Raw genomic sequence first — 21829 nt, 5'->3', positions numbered from 1 at the left:
GAAGCAAAAACTTGGCTTGATGCCGAGTTTCCGGATATTGCCCCAGGAAAATCCACCATCAAGGACTGGTATGCTAAGTTTAGATATGGTGAAACGAGCACTGAAGACGGTGAATGCAGTGGACACCCAAAAGAGGTTGTTACCGACCAAAACATTTAAAAGATTCACAAAATGACTTTGAATGACCGTAAATTGAAAATAAATTAAATAGAAGACACTCTAAAGATATCAACTGAACGTGTACATCATATCATTCACGAATATTTGGGTATGAGAAAGTTCTGTGCAAAGTGTGCCGCGCGAGCTCACTTTTGAATATTATATAGCGTCATTGAAATCGCCGAAAAAACGGCCGCATTTGAAGAAAAAAAGTGCTGTTTCATCAAGACAATGTGTCACAAGTCAGTGAAAACGATTGAAAAATTCCTTCCATCTACCGTATTCTCCAGATCTAGCCCAGAGCGACTATTTCCTGTTTTCAGAACTTAAAAGAATGCTCGCTGTGAAGAAATTTTAGTTGAACGAAGAGCTGATCGCCGAAACTGAGGCCTATTTTGAAGCAAAGGACAAATCGTACTATAAAAATGGTATGGAAAAGTTGGAGGGTCACTAAAACAAAACTAATTTTGCCAAAAAATGTGTTTTACTATGGTACGCCGAGGACTTTTCAATTGACCTGTTATAAACAATCGCTAAAATGGGGCGGTTTCTTAACCAAAATAATAAAGTATTAAAATATAATTGTAAGGTAATGCAGAATTATGGGTTTAAGTAAACAAAATGGAAAACATATGAAACCAAAATAAACTTTAGTTGGCTACAGGTGTCTTTCTATGAGACATGAAGCAATTGGAAAAATATTTGTTTTTATAAGATATACTACGATAAAAATGATCGCTTTATATCAGTTATAACTAAATGTGACATAATTTTACTGGAAAGTATAAATAGCGCATTAGCTTATATATATGTAGATTAGCAGTGCTCAGGGATTCTGATGCATAAAAAATAAAATTTTAATTTAAAAAAGTATTACTTAAAATAATATGTTTTGTAAAATAATAATTTATATATTTTGTTATTGAAACTCACAATTTTAAGGTGCTAAGTGTCCATAAAATATCTATAATTTATATTTATAATATGCGCTATACATATGAGTCGCCCTCGTATAGCGAATCTATTTAACGGGGAAGCAGGATATCGAATATATCCATTTTCTAGTTATATTGGACATGTTCCCTGTTAGCTTTGATTCAATGGTTAAGTTGAATCCTATGAACCATTCCTAATTGAATATAAATTAAGAAATTTTCTCTTTTGGTTGGAGCTAATGGGGTTTCTGGTAATAAACTTTGGTTGGATAATGATCAAATGTTGGAATATTTATTTATTTAGGATTATTAATTAAATGTTAAGAGAAAATTGTAATAATACATATTAATATTGTGTCTAAGAGAATATACTAAAATATTGATATTAAATCAATAAACCTTTACAATTTATTCTTATTATCCATTAAATAATATTTATTATCGTTATTATATAATATGAAGTAATGTTATCGCGTATTAAAAATTTTTTTTGTTTCAGGTTTGGTTTAAAAACAGACGAGCAAAATGGAGAAAACGTGAACGAAATGCAATGAATGCGATGAATGCTGCTGCTGACTTTAAAACTGGCTTCGGTACACAATTTAATGGTTTAATGCCAACTATTAGTGATGACAGTTTCTACTCGTACACTTCATATAATAATTGGGCGGCAAAGGTTCCTAGCCCGCTTGGAACCAAACCGTTTTGGCCAGTCGTGCCGTCCAATCATCACCAAAGTCCCGTAAACTGTTTCAATTCAGCTACATCGGTAGCAGCCGCTTCCATGACTGGAGCAGCCAGCTCTATGCTTCCTGGAGCTATGGGTACTGGACTTACGAGCACCCCCACAGCTGTAGCTGCCCAACCGTGTCCATATACCACTCCAGCTAATCCTTATTCCATGTACCATCATCGTTCTGCTACGGAACCTTGCACTGCCATGTCTTCCAGTATAGCTTCTCTTCGATTAAAAGCGAAACAGCATACCGGTTTCGTAGGTTATTCGAGTGTTAGCCCAGTTAGATCGTCCTCAGCTGGATTACAAGCCTGCCAATATGCCGGCAGTGGCATAGGAGTAGGGGAACGACCAGGCTGAGATGAGGATGAGCCCCTCGAGGGCCATCAACTTAAACACGAGGACCAGGATGATTGATAATGGTTGTTCAATACCAACACGGTACCAAGAGCATTCTACTGGCCAGTCTTGTAAGATAATCGTTGATATAGAAATTTCGTAAGGGTTAAATTGTTTTCCGATGCTTTAGATGGTTAGGGTGAATGTAGATTTTGTTGTACAAAATAATTTTTACAATAATTATACATAACTGTCGAATCCTATATTGTATGCAAATTCGAAATACAAATATTGTATAACCATAGAGCAGTGAAACGTTTTTATGTACCTGAATTGTATATTATCTTTATAGTTTAAGTTTTAATTGAAACATTTTCTAAGAATTTATTTTATAATTATCATGTTTTAAAATAATTTTCCAGGGCCTAAATGTTTCAATAAATTAGATCATCATACTCTTGGATTTTCGTTCTTGATTGAAACTTAGCTATTATTAAAACTGATGGACTAACTCTGATGGTGTATTTGGAATTTGTATACCGGAAAAATATTTTAATTATATTATGGTATGCTACCGATATTTCTGGTTTAATCTTACTCCAGTGATATGTATATATTGTAAAATTTTAGTTGTTCAGTGTATTGTAATATAGAACAAATATGTAATTAATTGTAGGTTAAAAAATTAGAAAAGAAAACATTTATATAGTTTTCAGTTGTTCGTTTGTAAAACAAATGTTCAAGTTTAGTATGTACAGGATATATACCAATACGATGGTACGGGTATGAAAATTTGGAATGTCTTCTAATGGTTGCTCACAGCATACCAATATTTTTCCTAGAAACCATTTTTTATCAATAAATTCGAAATGAATTACATCATTTTTATTTAATATATATTTCAAAAAGTACAAAGGCATGCCAAATACAAGTTATTAAGTGCCAAATTGTTCTGAACCAAAAAAATATATAGTTTTATTTTTAGCATTAAGTTTAAGTCGTTTTTTTATGTTATAAATATTTGTATTAATTTTTGTGTCACAATATATATATATATATATATATATATATATATATATATATATATATATATATATATATATAAGATTTTGGAGTTATTAGTGCAATTTTAATTACGTTTTACACAGTTTTTGGTTATTTAATAAATTAAAAAATGGTAAATGTATAGTTTCATTTTAAATTTTATAACTATCTGTATATTGAAGTGATGGACTTCAATCAATAAGCATAAGTATTATTTAAAACTTTATATCACTTTTTGGGGATCAGCAGTACAAAAGACTATAATAGTGTGCAATTTTTTCAAGAAAAAGAAACATAACTTGACAATATTTGTATTTTCTTGTATTTGTATAATTTTCAGTTAAATATAATGTGTGGACGTATTTGTTATCTGTAAAAATATATAAAATGTATAGTTGTACACAAATAAATATTGTACCTATATTCACGATGAAAATATACTCTGTGCATATCGTCTATATAACAAATTATTGTTCAACATTTTCAGCCATCTAGTCAGAATAAAGTATTCATAATTTTAAATATGTCTTTTATTATCCTTTCTATCATGCTCTCTTATTCATTAAATGTTATGATTATTATCACTAAAATAAAATATAGTTCTGTTTATAATCATTTTAGCCTAGAAAAAATGTATGTATGCCACAGTTATGATATTTTTTTAATGATTTACCAATTAATTACCATTTACTAACACTGGTTGGTTTGCTGGTTGCAATATATTTGAGACATTATTAAGACGATTTTGATCAATTGTAAAAATGCATCTGGAATAATATATTCCTGCATTTCTATTCTTCTTGTCACTTGGTTTAGTAGCTGCAGTGGCTATAGCCACCGGACAATCCTCCTGCAATAAGTATAGTTGCAGATTCGGGGCCCGTGCATTTATTTTATATTTGTGATTGTACCTATGGTTGTTAATAGGCAAGAGTATAAGGGTATATGCCGTCCAAAACTGATATATTCTGAGACGGTCTCTAAGTGTTTACTCCCCAGTCAGCAGGTTTAATGCCGAAGTTGCTCGTCAAAGGCAGCCGTGTGACAGTTCAACAGGTAAATAAGGTTAAAATAACTTTCATTTAGCTTCAAAAACTATTTTATTTTATGTAAAGAAATGGTAACTTGATACAAAAACTGATACTGAGACCCCTAATCCATCACAACACAAACGAAACCCATATCTCTAAACGCCTCACTCGTTACACCATTTAGTCTTAACACAAACCCATAGCCTCCATAGCCATACCCTGCAAAATAAAAACCAAAAATTAGCCAAAACGTTCCAGTCGTTCTCAAGTTTTGGAAAGACTAACGAACAGAAATTTACTTTTATATAACATACATAGGAAATATTTAAATATATATTCTCATCAGAGTTCATAAAAAGAAGAAAAACATTCGTTTTACGATTATTTTGGACGTTTTTCTAATACAAATTAAATATTATTTACTTGAATAAGAAATAACTTATTCAATTTATGGCATAAATGTTAACTCTACTATTTTTCGTTGCATACTCTCGTACTGTTGGTCCGTTCCGTATCCGTTCAATTCTGAGTTGGGGATGTTCTAAAATTAATTATACGCGAAACATATAAATTAAAAAATACATTTCAAAATGCTTTATTTTATTTTGAAGTATTCCTGATATTGAGTACATAAACTATTGTTGAATAAGTAGTTTCCATTCGCTTCGGTACCAGCAGTTTTTAATTAATGAAGAATAACATGGTTGAATATACCATAAGCGATTTATAAAATTATATTTGATATATAATTGATTTAAATATTTTAAATAAATTTTGTAACAAATTTCTTATTGAAAACTGCAGTAAGCTACATACATAAACATAGATAAAGACCATTCGATCCCTGATCCTTTCCCATGAAACAGTGGGAAATACGCATAAGAATTGTTTATTAGGTAAAGTAATCATTCTACCTATGATAAATCAACAATAAATCAGTCGATTCGTGATCCAGGCGGTCGTAAATACTTCTTGAAATGCTATCTCCTAATTATCGGTTGGTAATATTAACTTGTACTTTATCATTTCGGTAGTAGATGAAAATGATGAATATACAAATAATTCCTAATATATCATCATATAAATGTCTCATTCTAAATAAAGTATATTAATAATTACAGATAATAAAAAATTTCCCGTAGGGAAATAATAATACAATAATAGTATTAGTGACTTAAGCACGCTTAATATTAGAAATTAAATTTTAATTTTTAATTTATATAAAAACCGCTGTTATTTTGTTTTAATTAACTTACTTTTAACTACTTATTTATTATAATTTATCTATATCCTACATATAATTAGAATCATTTATTATGAGAGAGAAAAAACCTTCGACTATTTAAAAAATATTGTTAACAAAAAAATTAAACCGATTTCAAAAATTAAATAAGGAACTCAGTAAAAAATTAAAAATAATCAAACTTAGATTTATAAGACAAAAAAACATTTTAAAATAAAATATGTACATAATAAAGGTTGTAATAACTAAATAAAAATAAACAAAATTTTATTTAAATTACCTGCTGCACATATTTTATATTCTACTATATACACACAATTTAGCTTAATACATACCTACACCTATTATCAATTTACAAAATTATTTTACCCACTACTAACTGATCACTTTGAAGTTGATACCGAGAGAACAACATAATGATGTCATGACCAAACTTCAACATAAAACAAAAATTGAAATTTGCAGCAATGTCTTATGATTTCGTTCAGTTTAAATTTACACTTTACGCAACATTTTAGTTTCTCGCTATATATTTTATATTCCATATAAAATTGACATAAAATATGTAAGATATCGAAAAAAGTAGTTTCGATAAAAATACGTGTAAAGGTTTGTTTTTAGATGTCCCATTACTAAAACAGCTGTATCTCCGAATGTAATTAAAATTAAAAATAAATTCTAGAGTACAGGCGGTATTCTAGTATCGAAGAGCACTACTACAAGAGAAAGATATTGGTACACCTTAAACATTTAAACATATCAATATTTCTATTATCAGTAATTGTAACATTACCGCCCTAAACCGACAGTCTCGTAGATATGATCTTATATTTTCAGCAGACATTTAGGTGGTTAGAAGTAAAGTGATGGCAAATTCAACTCAAACTGTCTAAAATTCAGCAAAGCATAAGGATTGTATTGATTTTATGGAGATAAAAAATCACTTATTTTTGTTTTTACATTTGTAGCGACCGCTAACGTTTTAGGCTACCACCATTACATCTACGTTAAGTTCGAAGGTTGCCAATGCTGGTAGATTAGTACCGTGCGGTTCCCTGCTATAAAAGACCACTACGAGGACGCCACTTTCTTTTTCTTTACCCCTTGTAACGTTACCACTTCCAGAGAGCTTTCGTACTTCCTTAACCTAACCTAATATCCTGTCCATACTCCCATCGATCACATGTTGTATTTAACACATGAAATAAACAAGTTTTTATTCAGCCGGTGTTTTCTGTTCCCGTGTAAATTCCTTCCACAAAAATACTAGTGAGTCTTCCGATGAACGGCCGCGTCGACAGCCACATATTCCGACCGACAAGACGAACATTCCTACGCCTTCAAAACAACTGCTTGCAACCATAAGCACTGTTTAATCATTACCGACTAATTTAACGCAATACAACGTTTTTTCAATTTTAAATACTACCATCACTTCGTTTCCTATTCTCTAACCAACCTTCAATATCTCTCTTTCATAAAACTGAACTTCAGCATGGATTCTCATCCGCATCTTAGCAGTTCTCCTCTCATACATAAATTATTCAACAAATACTTTAAAATATTTTAACAACATGCTTCAATGTCACTGCTCAAACCTCATGGTCAACAAACTCTGTCAGCGCCTTACGGAGCTTGGATTTTATGTCTAGATACGGGGAGCGAAGCGACCGAGGCCCGAGTCTTCCTCAAGGGGCTGTGATTGCAGAGTGAAGACTACGGACTACGGTTTATGTTCTATCATCATAGTACGGTGATGACCCCAAGACCCATGTCTTGTACTATCTAGTACTGTCTCCTTTATGTTGCGCGTTATAATTACTAAATATGGAAAGCCACCATAAATATAATACTGTTACGGTACAGGGATTCGGAACCCTAGTATCGGCCGAGGTCGCGGATGGCTACACAGGCCCCACTTGGACGCTATCCAACGCCTGCGCAGCACTCTAAGGTGGTAAGTGAGTAAGCCGTAGTGCAGAAACTAGCTAATGATACTTCAAAACGACCCAGTATTGCGTACATGTCTCCAGTAAAGTAATCCAGTACACAGTTCGATAAATACTTCCAAATTAGACTAGTTTTGATTCACTGACGAAACTCTCGCCTTTAATATTACACAAGTGCATAGTTGGAACTGTCTGAGAATTGGAAAATCTTTTACTTATTATAACTAGCAACTATAGAGAATAATAAAATGAGATAAGATAAACAATATTACTAAAAGTATTTTCCCAAAAAGAAAAACTTTTTGTTTTTGCTTGTACTTTAATTGACATTACCTAATCTATCAGTTATCTCGCAATGCTTCGAATACATTGTTACCAGTTGCTAAATAACACAGTAGTGTTCAACAGAATAAAGTTACAAATAAATAAATATGTTTATCTTTATTTCGACTTAATCAAGGGATCACTACTAGTAATATTTTAGAAAGAACTCTCTTCCCACCTCTAACAGAAAAAATACATAAATAATAAATAACAAATAAATAATAAAATATAAATCCATACCATCAATAAAATTCTAATGCAATTCATACCCATTTACGAAAAGCTTGAATCATATTCATTTCCAGTTACTGAGCGGTAACAATATATTAAATAATATAACAAGTCAATTGAAAAGTTTCCGGCCTACCATAGTAAAACACATTTTTTGGCAAACATTTTTTTTATTCAACATAATCCCCTTCAATGGTGATACACTGATTACAGCGATCCACCAACTTTTAGATACCATTTTTGTAGTATGATTTGTTCTTTGCTTCAAAATAGTTTCGGCGATCACCTCTTCATTCGACGAAATTTTCTTCTCATCGAGCATTCTTTCGAGATCTGAGAAGAGGAAATAGTCGCTCGGGAGAATACGGTGGATGAGGAAGCAATTCTAAGACCAATTTATGGATTTTTGCCATCGTTTTCACTGAATTGTGATATGGTGCATTATCTTGGTGAAGCAGCACTTTCTTTTTCTCCAAATGCGGCCGTTTTTCGGAGATTTAGTTCTTCAAACGGTATAATAACGATATGTAATAGTGGCTGTTAATGGTCCTTCCTTTTTCAAGATAGTCAATAAAAATTATTCCATGCGCATTCCAAAATACAGACGCCATAATCTTGCTAACCGACTGTTGCGTTTTCCCACGCTTTGGAGCGAGTTTATCGTGTACAGTCCACTCGGATGACTGTCGATTGAACTTCGGAGTGAAATGATGGAGCCATGTTTCATCCATTGTTACATATCGATGCAATAATTCGGGTTTATTACGCTTGATTATGTTCAAATACTGCTCCGAATCATCAACCCGTCGTTGTTTTTGGTTAAGTCAGCTCGCGCGGTACCCACTTAGCGCAGAGCTTTCTCATACCTAAATATTCGTGAATGATATAATGTACACGTTCCATTGATATCTTTAAAGTATCTATTATTTCATTCAGTTTCAATTTACGGTCATTCAAAATCATTTTGTGGATTTTATTAATGTTTTCGTCGGTAAAAACCTCTTTTGGGTGTTCACTGCGTTCACCGTCTTCGGTGCTTATTTCACCATATCTAAACTTAACATACCAATGTTTGATGGTTGATTTTCCTGGGGCAGTGTCCGTAAACTCGGCATCAAGCCAAGTTTTTGCTTCAACTGTATTTTTTTCCCTTCAAAAAGCAATATTTTATCAACATGCCAAATTCCTTTTTCGCCATTTTTTGTTCCCAATAATAAAAGTTGCTTCACTCAAAATGCTATAATTCAAAAACTAATCATCCGACAAAAATATATGGATTTAATTCTAGTAACGCCATCTATGTGTCAGGCAGAGGAGTTTTCAATTGAGCTGCTATGTTATTTATTTGAAAGTATATTTTAAATAATTATTAATGATTAAATTGTGATTTCAGTATCAATAAGGAATTGCTTTAATAATCTTCAATTTCATTAGGATATATTTAAAGATGGTTATTTTAAAAATTTTTTGGTTATAATTAATTTACAGATTAGGCCGAATGTGTATAATCGAATATAGAGGGATGTGGAGTACATTGATTACAATTTAATAGAGAGTAGATTAATCATTCTCATGTTATCGATCGTACGAATAAACGATGCTAATTTTTTGTCGGCGATTCAATCGGCAAACGCTACGGCCCAAAGCGCCAAAAATACCTTTTTCCATCAACACTTATCGTTAAATAATGGTCGTCAGTTTTCCGGGTGCATTATTCCAGGATTTAAATCGGCCCACCAAAATTCGCAAAGTATTATCCCCGGTGGCTAAATTGCGCTTGTTAGTTTAAATCCGGTAGATTTTTATTTTCAATTGGACGCGCTTTAAAAGCTCGCTCCTTTAAATTAGCACGATATTAAGCGAAATGGCTTTTCGATTCATTCAATTATATTAATAACAAAAAAAGGGACAAAACGCCACGAAAAAAAAAAACTAACAGGTAGGTCGTTTGTAAATCTCCTCTATTATTATCACATGTTGCGTTAGATAAATTTGAAAACAAGGAATAAAACCATATTTTTTATATAATTTGTTTTAATGTTTGATGAAGTAAAAGCGTAGAAATACAGTTAAATAACATTTAACTCAATTAATATTATTAACATATTACATGTTGCCATACTGGTGGGTGTCTAAAGGTATCTCAACATATTAAATTAAATCTAAAATCTTGTGCGAACTCATATCTAGCTATACTTCAGTATTGTTAACATTAGGCAAGAAAATACTAAAAAATGCAAAATCTTATTAACACATTTATTGATTAAGGCAAATTTCAAATTAGTAATAGAGATTATACGCAACACTAAAATATATAGATGATGATGAGTAACAAACATAATATCTAATATAAGAGATCGTTTAGATGCAAAAAAAGTTACGGCAGCAACAAAAAAGAAATTAGAACATGAGAGTAAATTATTCCATCGAAAGACTAAAAGCTATAAAAATACGATACAGAACCAGAAGTTTTACAGACAAAGACGACATTTTAATAGAAACTGAAATCAGACGAATAAAAAAATTACGAATATAAATATAATTCAACTTCCAGATTTAAATGACTAAATATTCGAGTGCCACCATTAAAATTGATCGAAATTAATCGGATAGATTCAACAGCGAAAAAAATTATTTATTCTTATGTTTCAGAACAGAGCAATATATACTATGAAATGTATCCCGAAATAGTTATTAAGTTGGTATATTTATCTCCAGTGTTATAACTAAGTTGCCAAAAGAATTTACAACAAACTCATGCTTAAAAATGCTCCTGGAATATTTCACATGGATTGTATTTAATGCATGTCTGAGACTAAAGCACGTTTCGGGATCTTTTAAAGAAAACATTTTAAGAAAAATAAATAATGTTCTGTGGTAGTCCTAAAAGATGAACAAATTTTTACCGTAGAACTATTTTCGATTGCTGAAGTCCTATTGTATTCGAAAGAAAATTTAGAACCCCAATATTTAAAACTATTTCTGCTGGAGTTAACGAAGACTATCTTTTTGGACCACTCCTGTATCTGCTCCAAACAGCAAAAAAAAAGTACTTAGATCAAGTAGCTGTCAACAAGATTCACTAATTGACAAAAAAACTGGACGTACTGAAACTGGAAAAAGTACTGACGTTTAGAAAAAAAGAAACAAAAATCTGATCATATCAGACAAATTACACTACAAAAGGGTATTCCCAATTTGGCCTAAAATCAAAGAGATTGATTTATCAGTCAGTAATAAAACATATTTGTTTAATCGAATTCAACTCGGCAAAAAACAATTTTTTTAATTAATTACCAGTGCTCATTGCCATGAAACCAACAAAGGGTTTCACGATAACGGTAAAATAAATCGATTTACAAAGCTAATAAATATTTTGCAATAAAACATTGAAAATATTTAGAAAATCACAGTAATGTAAAAGCAATAGAGCTAGTGCACAATGCATAGGAAACACTTCACAAGAATTAAGTTCATGATCTATAAACCTTTGACGAGATATCTATTTTCTAATTGAAATTCCTTAAAAAAAAGCAAATTTAAAAACAAGCAAAAACAAATTTCATTAAGATTGACATCGATATATGAATATTTAGTAAAACATTTCGTTTTTGTATAACCAATGCCATATTTGTAACATTTATAGAAATATTTTCTATAAGAGAATTATATAAACATTAAAAACAATAAGAATGGTAACATGATATCCGCACTGATAACTAACGACATATAGAAAATGATAGCAAATGTGGTGCTAACAAATCAATTAGAATTGGGGAAATTACAATTGTCAATATTACCGATGCAGCGGTAAATTCTGGGTTATGTTGTGTCAGTCAAAAAATAAAATGGACATAATCAGGAGACCCATTACGGTCCTTAGTTTCTGGAATGGGAAATTATTTAACCACTTCTTGACAACGTTCAAAAAATATAATAGCTGTTTTCAAGTGACGTCGTTTGGTGCAATGCATATTGTAAAGGACAATTTCATGCGTGTTTTCAAGGTATTATACTATGAAGGTTTTTTGGTAATATTTAAATTTGTATCGGGAATCAGTTAACAAAATCTTAAACAATTGCAGACACAAGGACACATGTGTCACTTACTAGGAGCACTACTACAGCTACTAGATGCAGATCATCAATTCTTACAAACTTATTTTGTGGGCAAACCGGATGCGGAAATTCATAGGCGTTGGGCTCGCAATCTAACAGTGAAGCAAATTGTTGTCCAAGAACTGCAAACCTACTTGTAGATGTGGGTGATTCGAGATTCACGGGGTCATCTATTATTAATTAAATTATTTTCCAGTTCAAAATATTCATTATTTTCTACAAGTTTTTCATATTTTTGGTAACATGGCGAAAGTTAATGTCAAAAGTACGCATGAGTCAATGACCGATCCATTTTCGTACTCCTTCGGCAGGTGGGTGCAGCAAGACTTCCGATTTGGGCTGCAACAGTGCATCCTTCACGACGTGTCGCCGAACGTTGCCATGTAACAAGGATGACTTTGCATCTAGCATAGCGAGGAACCTATTTAGGGCCATTTTTACATTTGTCATCGGTTTTATCGACAGGCAAGATACTACACCTTGTTAATATCACTATATGATAACAGAAAGAAATTATAGTTAAACAAGCAATATCAAATTTACATAAACAAGAAGAAAATCGTATTTATTAGAAACCTGCAAAGCCAATAAACTTGGTTTTTGCCCCAATCCAAGAAGATTTTTTATTATTCTTATTGTTTCAATGTTGTACTGTTATTTTAACGAATGTCAACTTTTTAAAATTGTAAAAAGTAATCTCCAGAGAAATGACAGTGATTTGTTGAAGACGAGTTTAACTTTAGTCGTAAAGAGTAGATTCTAAACTATTATCGATATATTGAATAATGCCGAATGATAAACATTGCTAAATTATTCTATAATTAACAAATTTCCTAATTAATTATTAATTAAATTAAATTATAAATATATTTTTAGAAATTCCAAATCAACTATAATTTAAATATTTATTGATAACATTCTTCAAATTATGGAATTGTATTTCATAAAAAATTACAAGAATAAATAATGGAATATATAATAAATATGTTATATTGTGTGATTGATATAGATAAATATAATATTAGAATTAATTGAATGTAGAACATATATATTATTTGAGAAGATAACAGGTTATATACAAAATGGACAAATAACGTAGATCATTTGTGGGGTACAATAATTACGAGAATTTGAATAACATGTTGTTTTTATCTAAAGTATAATAAAAAGAGTAAACATTGTAACTAACATTAAATTACTAACATCGAGATATTTTAGATAATGTAAAATTATTAGTAAAAACATCTAATTGACATTCAAAGTTTATCTCCTGTTTTATTGTGTCAGGATTATAAAATCATACAGTACACAATACTATCATGCTTGCAATATTTGAGTTCCATGACCTATATTTATAATACAACATATTTCAAAAACAAATGAAAAAACATAGCACTCTAAATTAAAATTTCCAACGTTAATGGCATTTCAAAATATCTCATTATTTCTTTACCGTATTAGGTCGATCCATTCCTAAGTCAGTTATTTATAGTTGTATAATATTCAATAATATTCGCATATACATCCATAACATCTCCTACTATGCAACTGCATATGATAGACATACATATGATAGACAACTGTCTATCATATGTATGTTCCCTATCTAGTGGTGTATTGCTACGTAATAATGCATTTTTTATTTGTTGTATTTAAACATAAAACATTTAAAATAAAATACAAATTATAAAAAAAAGTTATAAATCATGACTGTGAATTTACTTCCTATAAGATATGATTCATCAATATTAAGTTGTGGCTTGGCAAGTCAACATGGCAAGTTTATTTGGTTCTGTTAGGTGTAAAAATAAATCGGGCCAACCAGTGTTACATATCGCTTTTTCAGGGCGAGAGCTCTGAATCTAACGATAGTCAATAAACGAGACTTCGGAAGCTAATAGTTTACATTTAATAGACAGCGTAAATCTCAAGTCTAAAACTTACATAACTATTAAATTTATATGGGATAACATAATATACTCAATTCTTTTTTTATTTATAATAATTTTTACAGTTCTAGATTGTCTTTTTTAATATTACTATTCACAAATATTACGATAAATTATAACAAGTTATTATGATAGTGTTTTAAAACTTTTTCTACTTTCAAAGTTATTATATCAGAAATTTGCATTTTATTACGCGCTTGCAAATATGTATTTTAATTTATTAAAAATTGATACAATACATATTAATCAAAATATTTTCTTCAGAGTTTTGCCGTCTTTCTGGAAATATGGTGATACTGCGTAGAAAGAACAATGTTGTTTTGGCAGCTGTCCAAGCATCGTTCTAATTTTGAATTTTAGAATTTTGAAAGCTAGTGCCAGCTAAGCAATGCTGCATCATTCTGCAAAGGTGTTTTCACAACAACACCAGCGCGTGACCGAGTTTTGTCATGCAAAAGGATAATTTTCCGCCTCTTACTCGCTATCCTTAGTCTTTTTGCAACAATATGTTTTAAAATAACATCTGCAGTAACAGATTCATTCAGGATTCAAGGTTTGGTTGATTGTAATACACAATACCTTATTGTTTCCACCATATGAACAGCGCACAGGTTAAATTAAGTTTTCATTGTCAGTCACAATCGGCACCGGAGAATTCTTCTTTCTTTATCTGCAAGTAATGAAAGAGTGATGTTGAAACAGTTCAAAGCCAAGTGATTTTTTGGGAGTCTTAGCCTTACAATTCATTTATCTTCAGACTTTTTTGGCCTTTCAGCCATTTCTTGGTAATTAACATCAAAATTAACACTTTTAAATAGTTGAAACCAAAATTATCACGTGGGATATAAGAGAGCACCATCACCTAAATTTCTAAAGGCACTGATGGGTTTTGGCAGCAGATTTCTTCAAATCAAACAACAAAATTAATGATTACTGAATTAATTTTGGGCGTTCCATGATTATTGTCTACAAACAGAATAATATTAAAGGCAACATTCTTATTTTATGTACAGAAATGTCATATCCATCGGTTTAACGGATTTTTATTCGATTGGCTGGTTTAACAGTAGTTTATATTAATACGCATTCACACCAATAGATATTGGTGAGCAACATCTCAAATTCACATTCTATTAAAATACAGTAATTTTGTATTAGAATAAAGATTGGTATATAGGATTAGGCATATTATATAGGGTATATATATAGATATAGATAATTAATATAAATATATTATGCGAAGAGCGAAAAAAGCTTTTATTGTCCACAAAAATGTTTTTGTGTAAAAACTCAAATAAGTTCTTTGGTGTTAACATAATAAGTGGCAAATAACAATTATTTCAAAAAAGTAAAACTAATTGGACTAAATTAATAAAATCAGTTGAAATTTTGTATCGGAAATAGGCGCTTGAATAAGAATATATAAATAAAACAAAGCAATTAATGTATTTTATGTTCCATCACACTTGATGAAATGCATAAAAAACACAAAAGCAATAATAAATCACTTTTTTCCTTGGGACACCCAGTCCCATTACTCTAAATTTATCCCTCGGTGCATATTTCGCGGTGTTCCGATCCATAATGTATCATTAGCCCCCCTCGAAAGTTAAAATAATAGATTGCTGTTTGCATGCACTCTGTTTGGCCTCCCGTGTTACATTTGTCGCCAAATCCAATAAAGATGATTATTACCATAATGCTGAAGGGATGCTTTGCTCTGTTGCCAAGTTTCCGATTTATAGAGAAAAGTCAACGATTTCTAGATGGTTAAAATTAGTATTAAATGTCTTCTATTCAAAAATATGTTATATGTTATATTCAAAAATATATTAAATAAAACTATATTTATCACATTTTTTCTTTTTTTTTTGTTATATTTTAAAGTCTCTCTTTTACCAATGAAGGTTTATCTGGACTGTTTAACGCGAGCTCCGAACCACGGTGCTCAGCATTAGGTCTACCGACTGGCGAGTTACCAACATAGCAATCATACCAAAAGACATCCGGTCTTACCCAACCTGGTTATTGGCGTAACTGTGATCATTTTCCTTGTTAGATTTTGCACTCTTGCCTCAGGACAATATATTTCATGGCCTTTTGTAGCATCAGGTGTTCATCTGAATCTATGTTAAAGTGAGCGACTTGACACTTCCAACATCCAAGACCTCCAGTATAGCAATTGACGTTATGGGGATGGTGGTTTCTTAACAGATTTTAAATTTTTGTGGCTGACTGGAGAATGGCAATTAGAAACATAAAGTAATACTACATTGCATTTCTTAGGATGAAATGATGTATATACAAATCAATAAGAAAAATTTGTTAATTACTTAAATATTACTTGATTCTGAAACCTATATTGACACATAGATTGAAACATTTATGTATTGATTTCAGCTCATCAGCTCTTATCAAGAATTGTTAATGCACACGTATATTATGTGAAATAATGACATTTCATGACCTAAAGATAAAAACAGTGAAAAGTTTTGTTAATAAACTGCAGTTTATTAGGTGTTTGCATATATTCTGGTCAATATTGCAGTTTAATCATATATTATGGATATAATATATATATTAATCAAAATATTTATCAATTTCTACAACTTTTTTTCATTTTTGTAGAAATATAGCGATACATGCTGGTTTGGCATGTATGTAATCATCAATAAATTTTTGCGGTATTTCGGCATTTTGAGACGGTGTGTTAATTAAGCCTTTCAGCATGGATTTGAATAAGGAATAATCAGAAAGGTAAGTATGCTTCAGACATTAACCGATAGATTACTGATAAAAATACAATTGATTAAACTATTTGACAAACTAAACAATACCGATAATATTTGAAAAATTATTTATTTAAACATTTTAAAACCTTTTAATGTTATAAAATGTATAATACAGCGGCTAGTATATTTTTTTGCTTGCACTCTGTCAGTAATCTTGTTTTTTTTGAGAAATACGTAGTTTATTTTAAAAATGTTGCATGCGCTTTAATTTTGTAGAATTGTGCGATTTATTATCTATGGTTTTGTTGGTATATTTAGTTTCAGGTGTCACGTGTGTTTCATAGAATTATTAACGCATATGATTATTGAGAGTTTATATTTATTACTAATATTAAATAACGAACATATGGAACAGCAAGTGGAAAATTGATATGATGTATGCGAAATAATAAGAATTATTAGGAAATGATTGTTGTCGGTTGTAAATTGATGTTTAAATAATATTGTTAACATTATATAAAAAGTACACTCCATGCATAAAATACTTGATATTATTATTATGTCCTTGAATGCATTTTTTACCATTTATTTATTTTAAAAATGCATTTATTGAAAAAAATTGTGAGGGTATATATAAATCAAAATATTTTCCATTCACTTTCTACAACGTGTGGGTCAACACTGTATCAATTTATGTCTATTTTTCTTTTCAGCATTTGAACACTCGTCGCAATATGCATGAAATTAAAATGCTGAAACGGTCCGAAATTGCATTTTCGCTCAATTCATGTGGTAACTATTTTTACTCCCTTTGGTCTTTCCACTCGCGTGTAAACTTCTGAAAGTGGTGTCCCAAATAATTTCGAAGGCGCAATAATAAGTAGGCCTCTTTCAATGGTCACAACACTGACTTCGGTTGATGATGCGTTACCCTGAGCGATGTATTAGATGTTCATTCTGCAATCTAGCTATTTTCAATGATTAAATATATCAAATTTTCTAAACTATACAAAAGTAAGGTCAAACTTGTTATTCAGCATTTTTTTCATTATAAATATCTACTGATGTATGAGAAATACCTACTGATATATGAGAAATACCTACTGATATATTGATCCCGCACTCGTTTTGTTTGTGTATCAGCTCAAGCATAACAGGAAAAAATTAATAAATAGAACTAAGCATATCATTGTAATAATTACAAAGTTCACGTTAAAGTTAACAGGATTTAATAATTAAATAAAAAATATTATATCATATTTTTATTTGATTTTTATTTATCATATGATATTTTTACCAATTTTATAACTAACAATTCTAGGAGGTTGCTGTACTAAAGACATTGTTTGGATATGTCGTGTTACATTGAATGCAGAAATTACATTCAGTAAATTTGAGCTAAATACGATAAATAAGCGTGTATTGGTATAATGATCATAAGAAAAAAGGCGAAGGAAGAAGATGACATAATCATTAATGTGGTACTGACAGAAACATATAATTAATTTATTAGGCATACAAGGATTTTTTAAAATTTGAAGCGTTATTTTAAAAAATCTGTACAATTTATTTCAATACAAATATTGTCCATCTATACCTGCTACCTTTTCTGTGCTTATCTTTTGGTATCTTCATAAGAAGTGAAGTTTTCTCTTACAGGTCACGACTGACATGTCGGAATGAGTAGCAATCGGAAGGAGTAACATCTAGAGAATACGGCGGGTGAGGTAGCAGTTCCCATTTATATGCTTCCAAGTATGTTTTGACCGGTTTTGTAACAGGTGGTCAAACGTTGTAATGCTGAAGAATGACATTGTTTTGTCTTTGCGCATATTCTGGTCATTTTTGGAGCGGTGTTCAGCTCGGTTAAAACTATGGATATTCGACTTTTCCGTTAATACTGATGTACACTCAGCTGGTCCCCACGTTGTGTTTCTCATGATTATCATAGTTGAACGTAAAGTTTTTATCGCCATTAACAATTCGATGCAAGAAAACCTTTCCGATTTTGTCGTTGATGCAACATTTCAAACATGACCAAACACCTTGCAATGTCTACTAGCTTTAATTCACATGGCATAAAATATTTAAACTTTAGGATCATCCCCATGTTCTTCAAACGATTTGAAATAGTTTCTTGCGTTACTCCCAACAATTCTGTATATTCTTCAAATTGAAGTAAAAAAATTAAATTTCCCGCAAATGCTATTAACTTTATGCAAATTCAAACGTACTTCAGATTTTCAACGTACTGAAAAAAAAATTTGTTTACACTTTAAAATATAACAAAATAATATTTTTCAAAATTCGATTACGTATATTAATACAATGTTAATTTTATTTATTAGTTTTATGTATTGTGTTTATCAGTCTATGTACGTACAAACTGAGTGACGAATAATATGATAATAAAATGGCAACAATGTTACGGAGGCTGTCTGGCTGTCATCGTGTCGCCTCCAAGCCATAAATAGAGCGCAGCTCCAGAGGCATATTGAGGTTGCATTGATATGTATCAGTGCTGGTTTTATTGCGGGTGTAATCCCTCTATCATGGCCCGATCAGCATAATAATAGTTTAAACGTCCAACGGAAACATCTGGGTTTCTCGTCTGCGACGAATAATAATGGGGTGGAAATTCGAATCGGGGAGAGGGAGGGCGAGAAGACATCGACGGGATCGGCAGCAGGGTAGATTAGGACTTGCATTAGCTTTTTAATTGAACTGGTTTGCCGTGCAATGAATGCATTTGCAATTGTAATTCGGGCCGTTTGGTTTTAATGTTCATTCGATAAATAAATTTATTTTTCATAAACAAAATGGTATAGGCTGGATATTGATTTTACCTGACAGAAATATATTTATGCCTTTGCAATTTTTGTTTTTATTAGGTTAAATAATATGGAATAAATCAAATTTGTTTATAATTATTTGTTTTGTTGAAATAGATACAAATTGTTATTTATTTTTAAAATTATTATTATATGGTAAAGACAGTTTTATTAAAGATTGGTGTGCAATTTAAAATAAATTGGTATAAATTGAATATGAGGCTTATATCAACGCCAAAACTTTAACGAGTTGATTTTTTCAATTTTAGGCAGGCATAGCAGCCTTTAGTAAGATTATGGATGCAAATAAAAATTATATTTAATAATAGACTAGATTAAAATTCAGAAGTAATAAAGTAAGAACTATTTAGGCTATAAATTAGTTAGGATTCGTTTTTTCGAGATTTTTTAAAAACACATTTGTTAGAAAACATGAATAAACAAATTAATCAAAATATTGTTGATTCATTTCTGTCTCCCACCATTTAGTAACTCTCAAGCAACCTTCGAAATATATCTCAGAAATATGTATCTTCTTTAAGAGTGATATATAATGGAAATATTTTCATTGAAAGAACGATCTTGGTGTTGGGGAATCAATAATTTATCCGTTTTCATATTTCTTCGACATCTAGAAACTGTATGCCAGGCAAGTCATACTGCATCGATCTGAAAAAGTAGTAACCAGAGTATGCTATGTCTAGCGAGTAACTTTCTATTCGAGCTACAATATTGTATATATCCTTCAAAACTTTTATATCGCATGACCGAGCATTTTCATGCAAGATGGTCACCTTGCGTTGATCACCTTGATATTGCTGGTCTTTTTGTAACAATGCGTCGTCCAATTATATTAATTAATGTCGTTAGAAATATGCAGTAGTAGTTTCATTCAGTTTTAGAAGTTTATAATACGCTAGGCCTTATTGATCCCATCATATGTACACCTAAACTTTATGGTCTCGATGTGGGTGTCTTGTTTAGGTCATTACTTTTTGTACATGTTCTTGTTGTAGTATGCCTTTCCATCGCCAGTCACAATACACCACAAAAAATTTTTATTCCGGTCGATAGAAACCACAATATTGATGTGGTTCGAAATGGCATTTCCAATCAATTCGCCATTTTACCTACTTTTGGACATTTCATAATATAGGTGAAAGCCTTGAAACAGTTTATTCATCTACTGTTAACTGCTTGAAAATGATTTTAAAGTTTGAGTAGGGTTTTTGTTCAATAACTCTTGAAATTAATTGCTTTCGAACTTTTTTAGTTCACCAGACCGTTTTCGCCAATGATATGAAATCATGTAAATCGTTGAGATACGATGGAGCAGCATTACAATAAGTTATTAAAAGTGATGAACCACAGCAGCAGATGTCGTCAAATCAATCAAGAAAAGTAATGAAGATGCAAAGTACAAGATACAATGTACTCTGAAATAAGTTTTTATAAAATAGTTTGGGGTTAATTGGTAAAACTATTGTGTAATTTTGAGCCTATATGCCTAAAAGATCGAGTAAAGCAGTAACCTTTATATGGCTGCCCTTTTGCTGGAAATAGAAATGGCACAACTTTGAAATAGTGCTTCCTTTTGGATCAATTATCTAGGAGCATATAGTGCAGATATCTTCTAGTAGTTAAGTCAGATAAACTCTGACCCCATAACGATATCTGATTTTAGTGCAATTCGAATTTGTACGACATTGAGAATACATTTGATCGATGTTATTTCATACCTCTATGATATACATAGGCTTTTGGAATAAAAATGAAAGAATTTCAACTTATTGAACAACTCTTATTAAAATGAATATTTGAATAATTAAGACATATTTAAGATGGTTTCTTCACTAGTTACTATAACTTTCAAAGGAAGAAACAATTTAGGGGTATTTAAAGAACTTATTTGTAGGAAGGTACGTATGGGCAAAGTCATGCAACGCACAAGGACGCCTAAGTAGGAAAGGCTCCATCCACTTAAATTTTTGAAACTTTGTTACAACAAATTTATAAAAATTTATATAAAACCAAAGATTACTTATTAATGCCACTGATGAAATCTTATTATCGCCATATACCTTTTAAGTTAGTATTGAAGAGCGTTTGATTTCGCCACCATTTCGTCCTGTAAGTTGTACGACAGGTAAAAGTTCAATTCAAAACTTCAGAATAATACTGTTTAGACATTTATGAATATATAGAAT

The 21829-nt window shown here is 31.0% G+C and overlaps 1 protein-coding gene across 4 annotated transcripts in view; it reads left to right on the top strand.

The window, feature by feature from the left end:
• Positions 1-3351, top strand: part of Ptx1 (pituitary homeobox homolog Ptx1) — an 86760-nt gene extending 83409 nt beyond the window's left edge. For 3 of the 4 annotated variants that reach the window (XM_076394250.1, XM_076394253.1, XM_076394251.1), the window contains exon 5: positions 1594-3351. In XM_076394250.1, the coding sequence (XP_076250365.1) occupies positions 1594-2190 (597 nt within the window). In that variant the 3' untranslated portion in view covers positions 2191-3351. The remainder of the gene's footprint in view (positions 1-1593) is intronic. The other variant, XM_076394254.1, reaches the window with a different exon arrangement.
• The last annotated feature ends 18478 nt before the right edge of the window (positions 3352-21829 follow it).

Source organism: Rhynchophorus ferrugineus, unplaced genomic scaffold (assembly GCF_030347505.1).
Source record: "Rhynchophorus ferrugineus isolate W39M unplaced genomic scaffold, kcgeb_rfMv2 rfM2, whole genome shotgun sequence".
Classification (NCBI taxonomy): domain Eukaryota; kingdom Metazoa; phylum Arthropoda; class Insecta; order Coleoptera; family Curculionidae; genus Rhynchophorus; species Rhynchophorus ferrugineus.
This window is presented reverse-complemented; position numbering and strand designations above follow the sequence as displayed.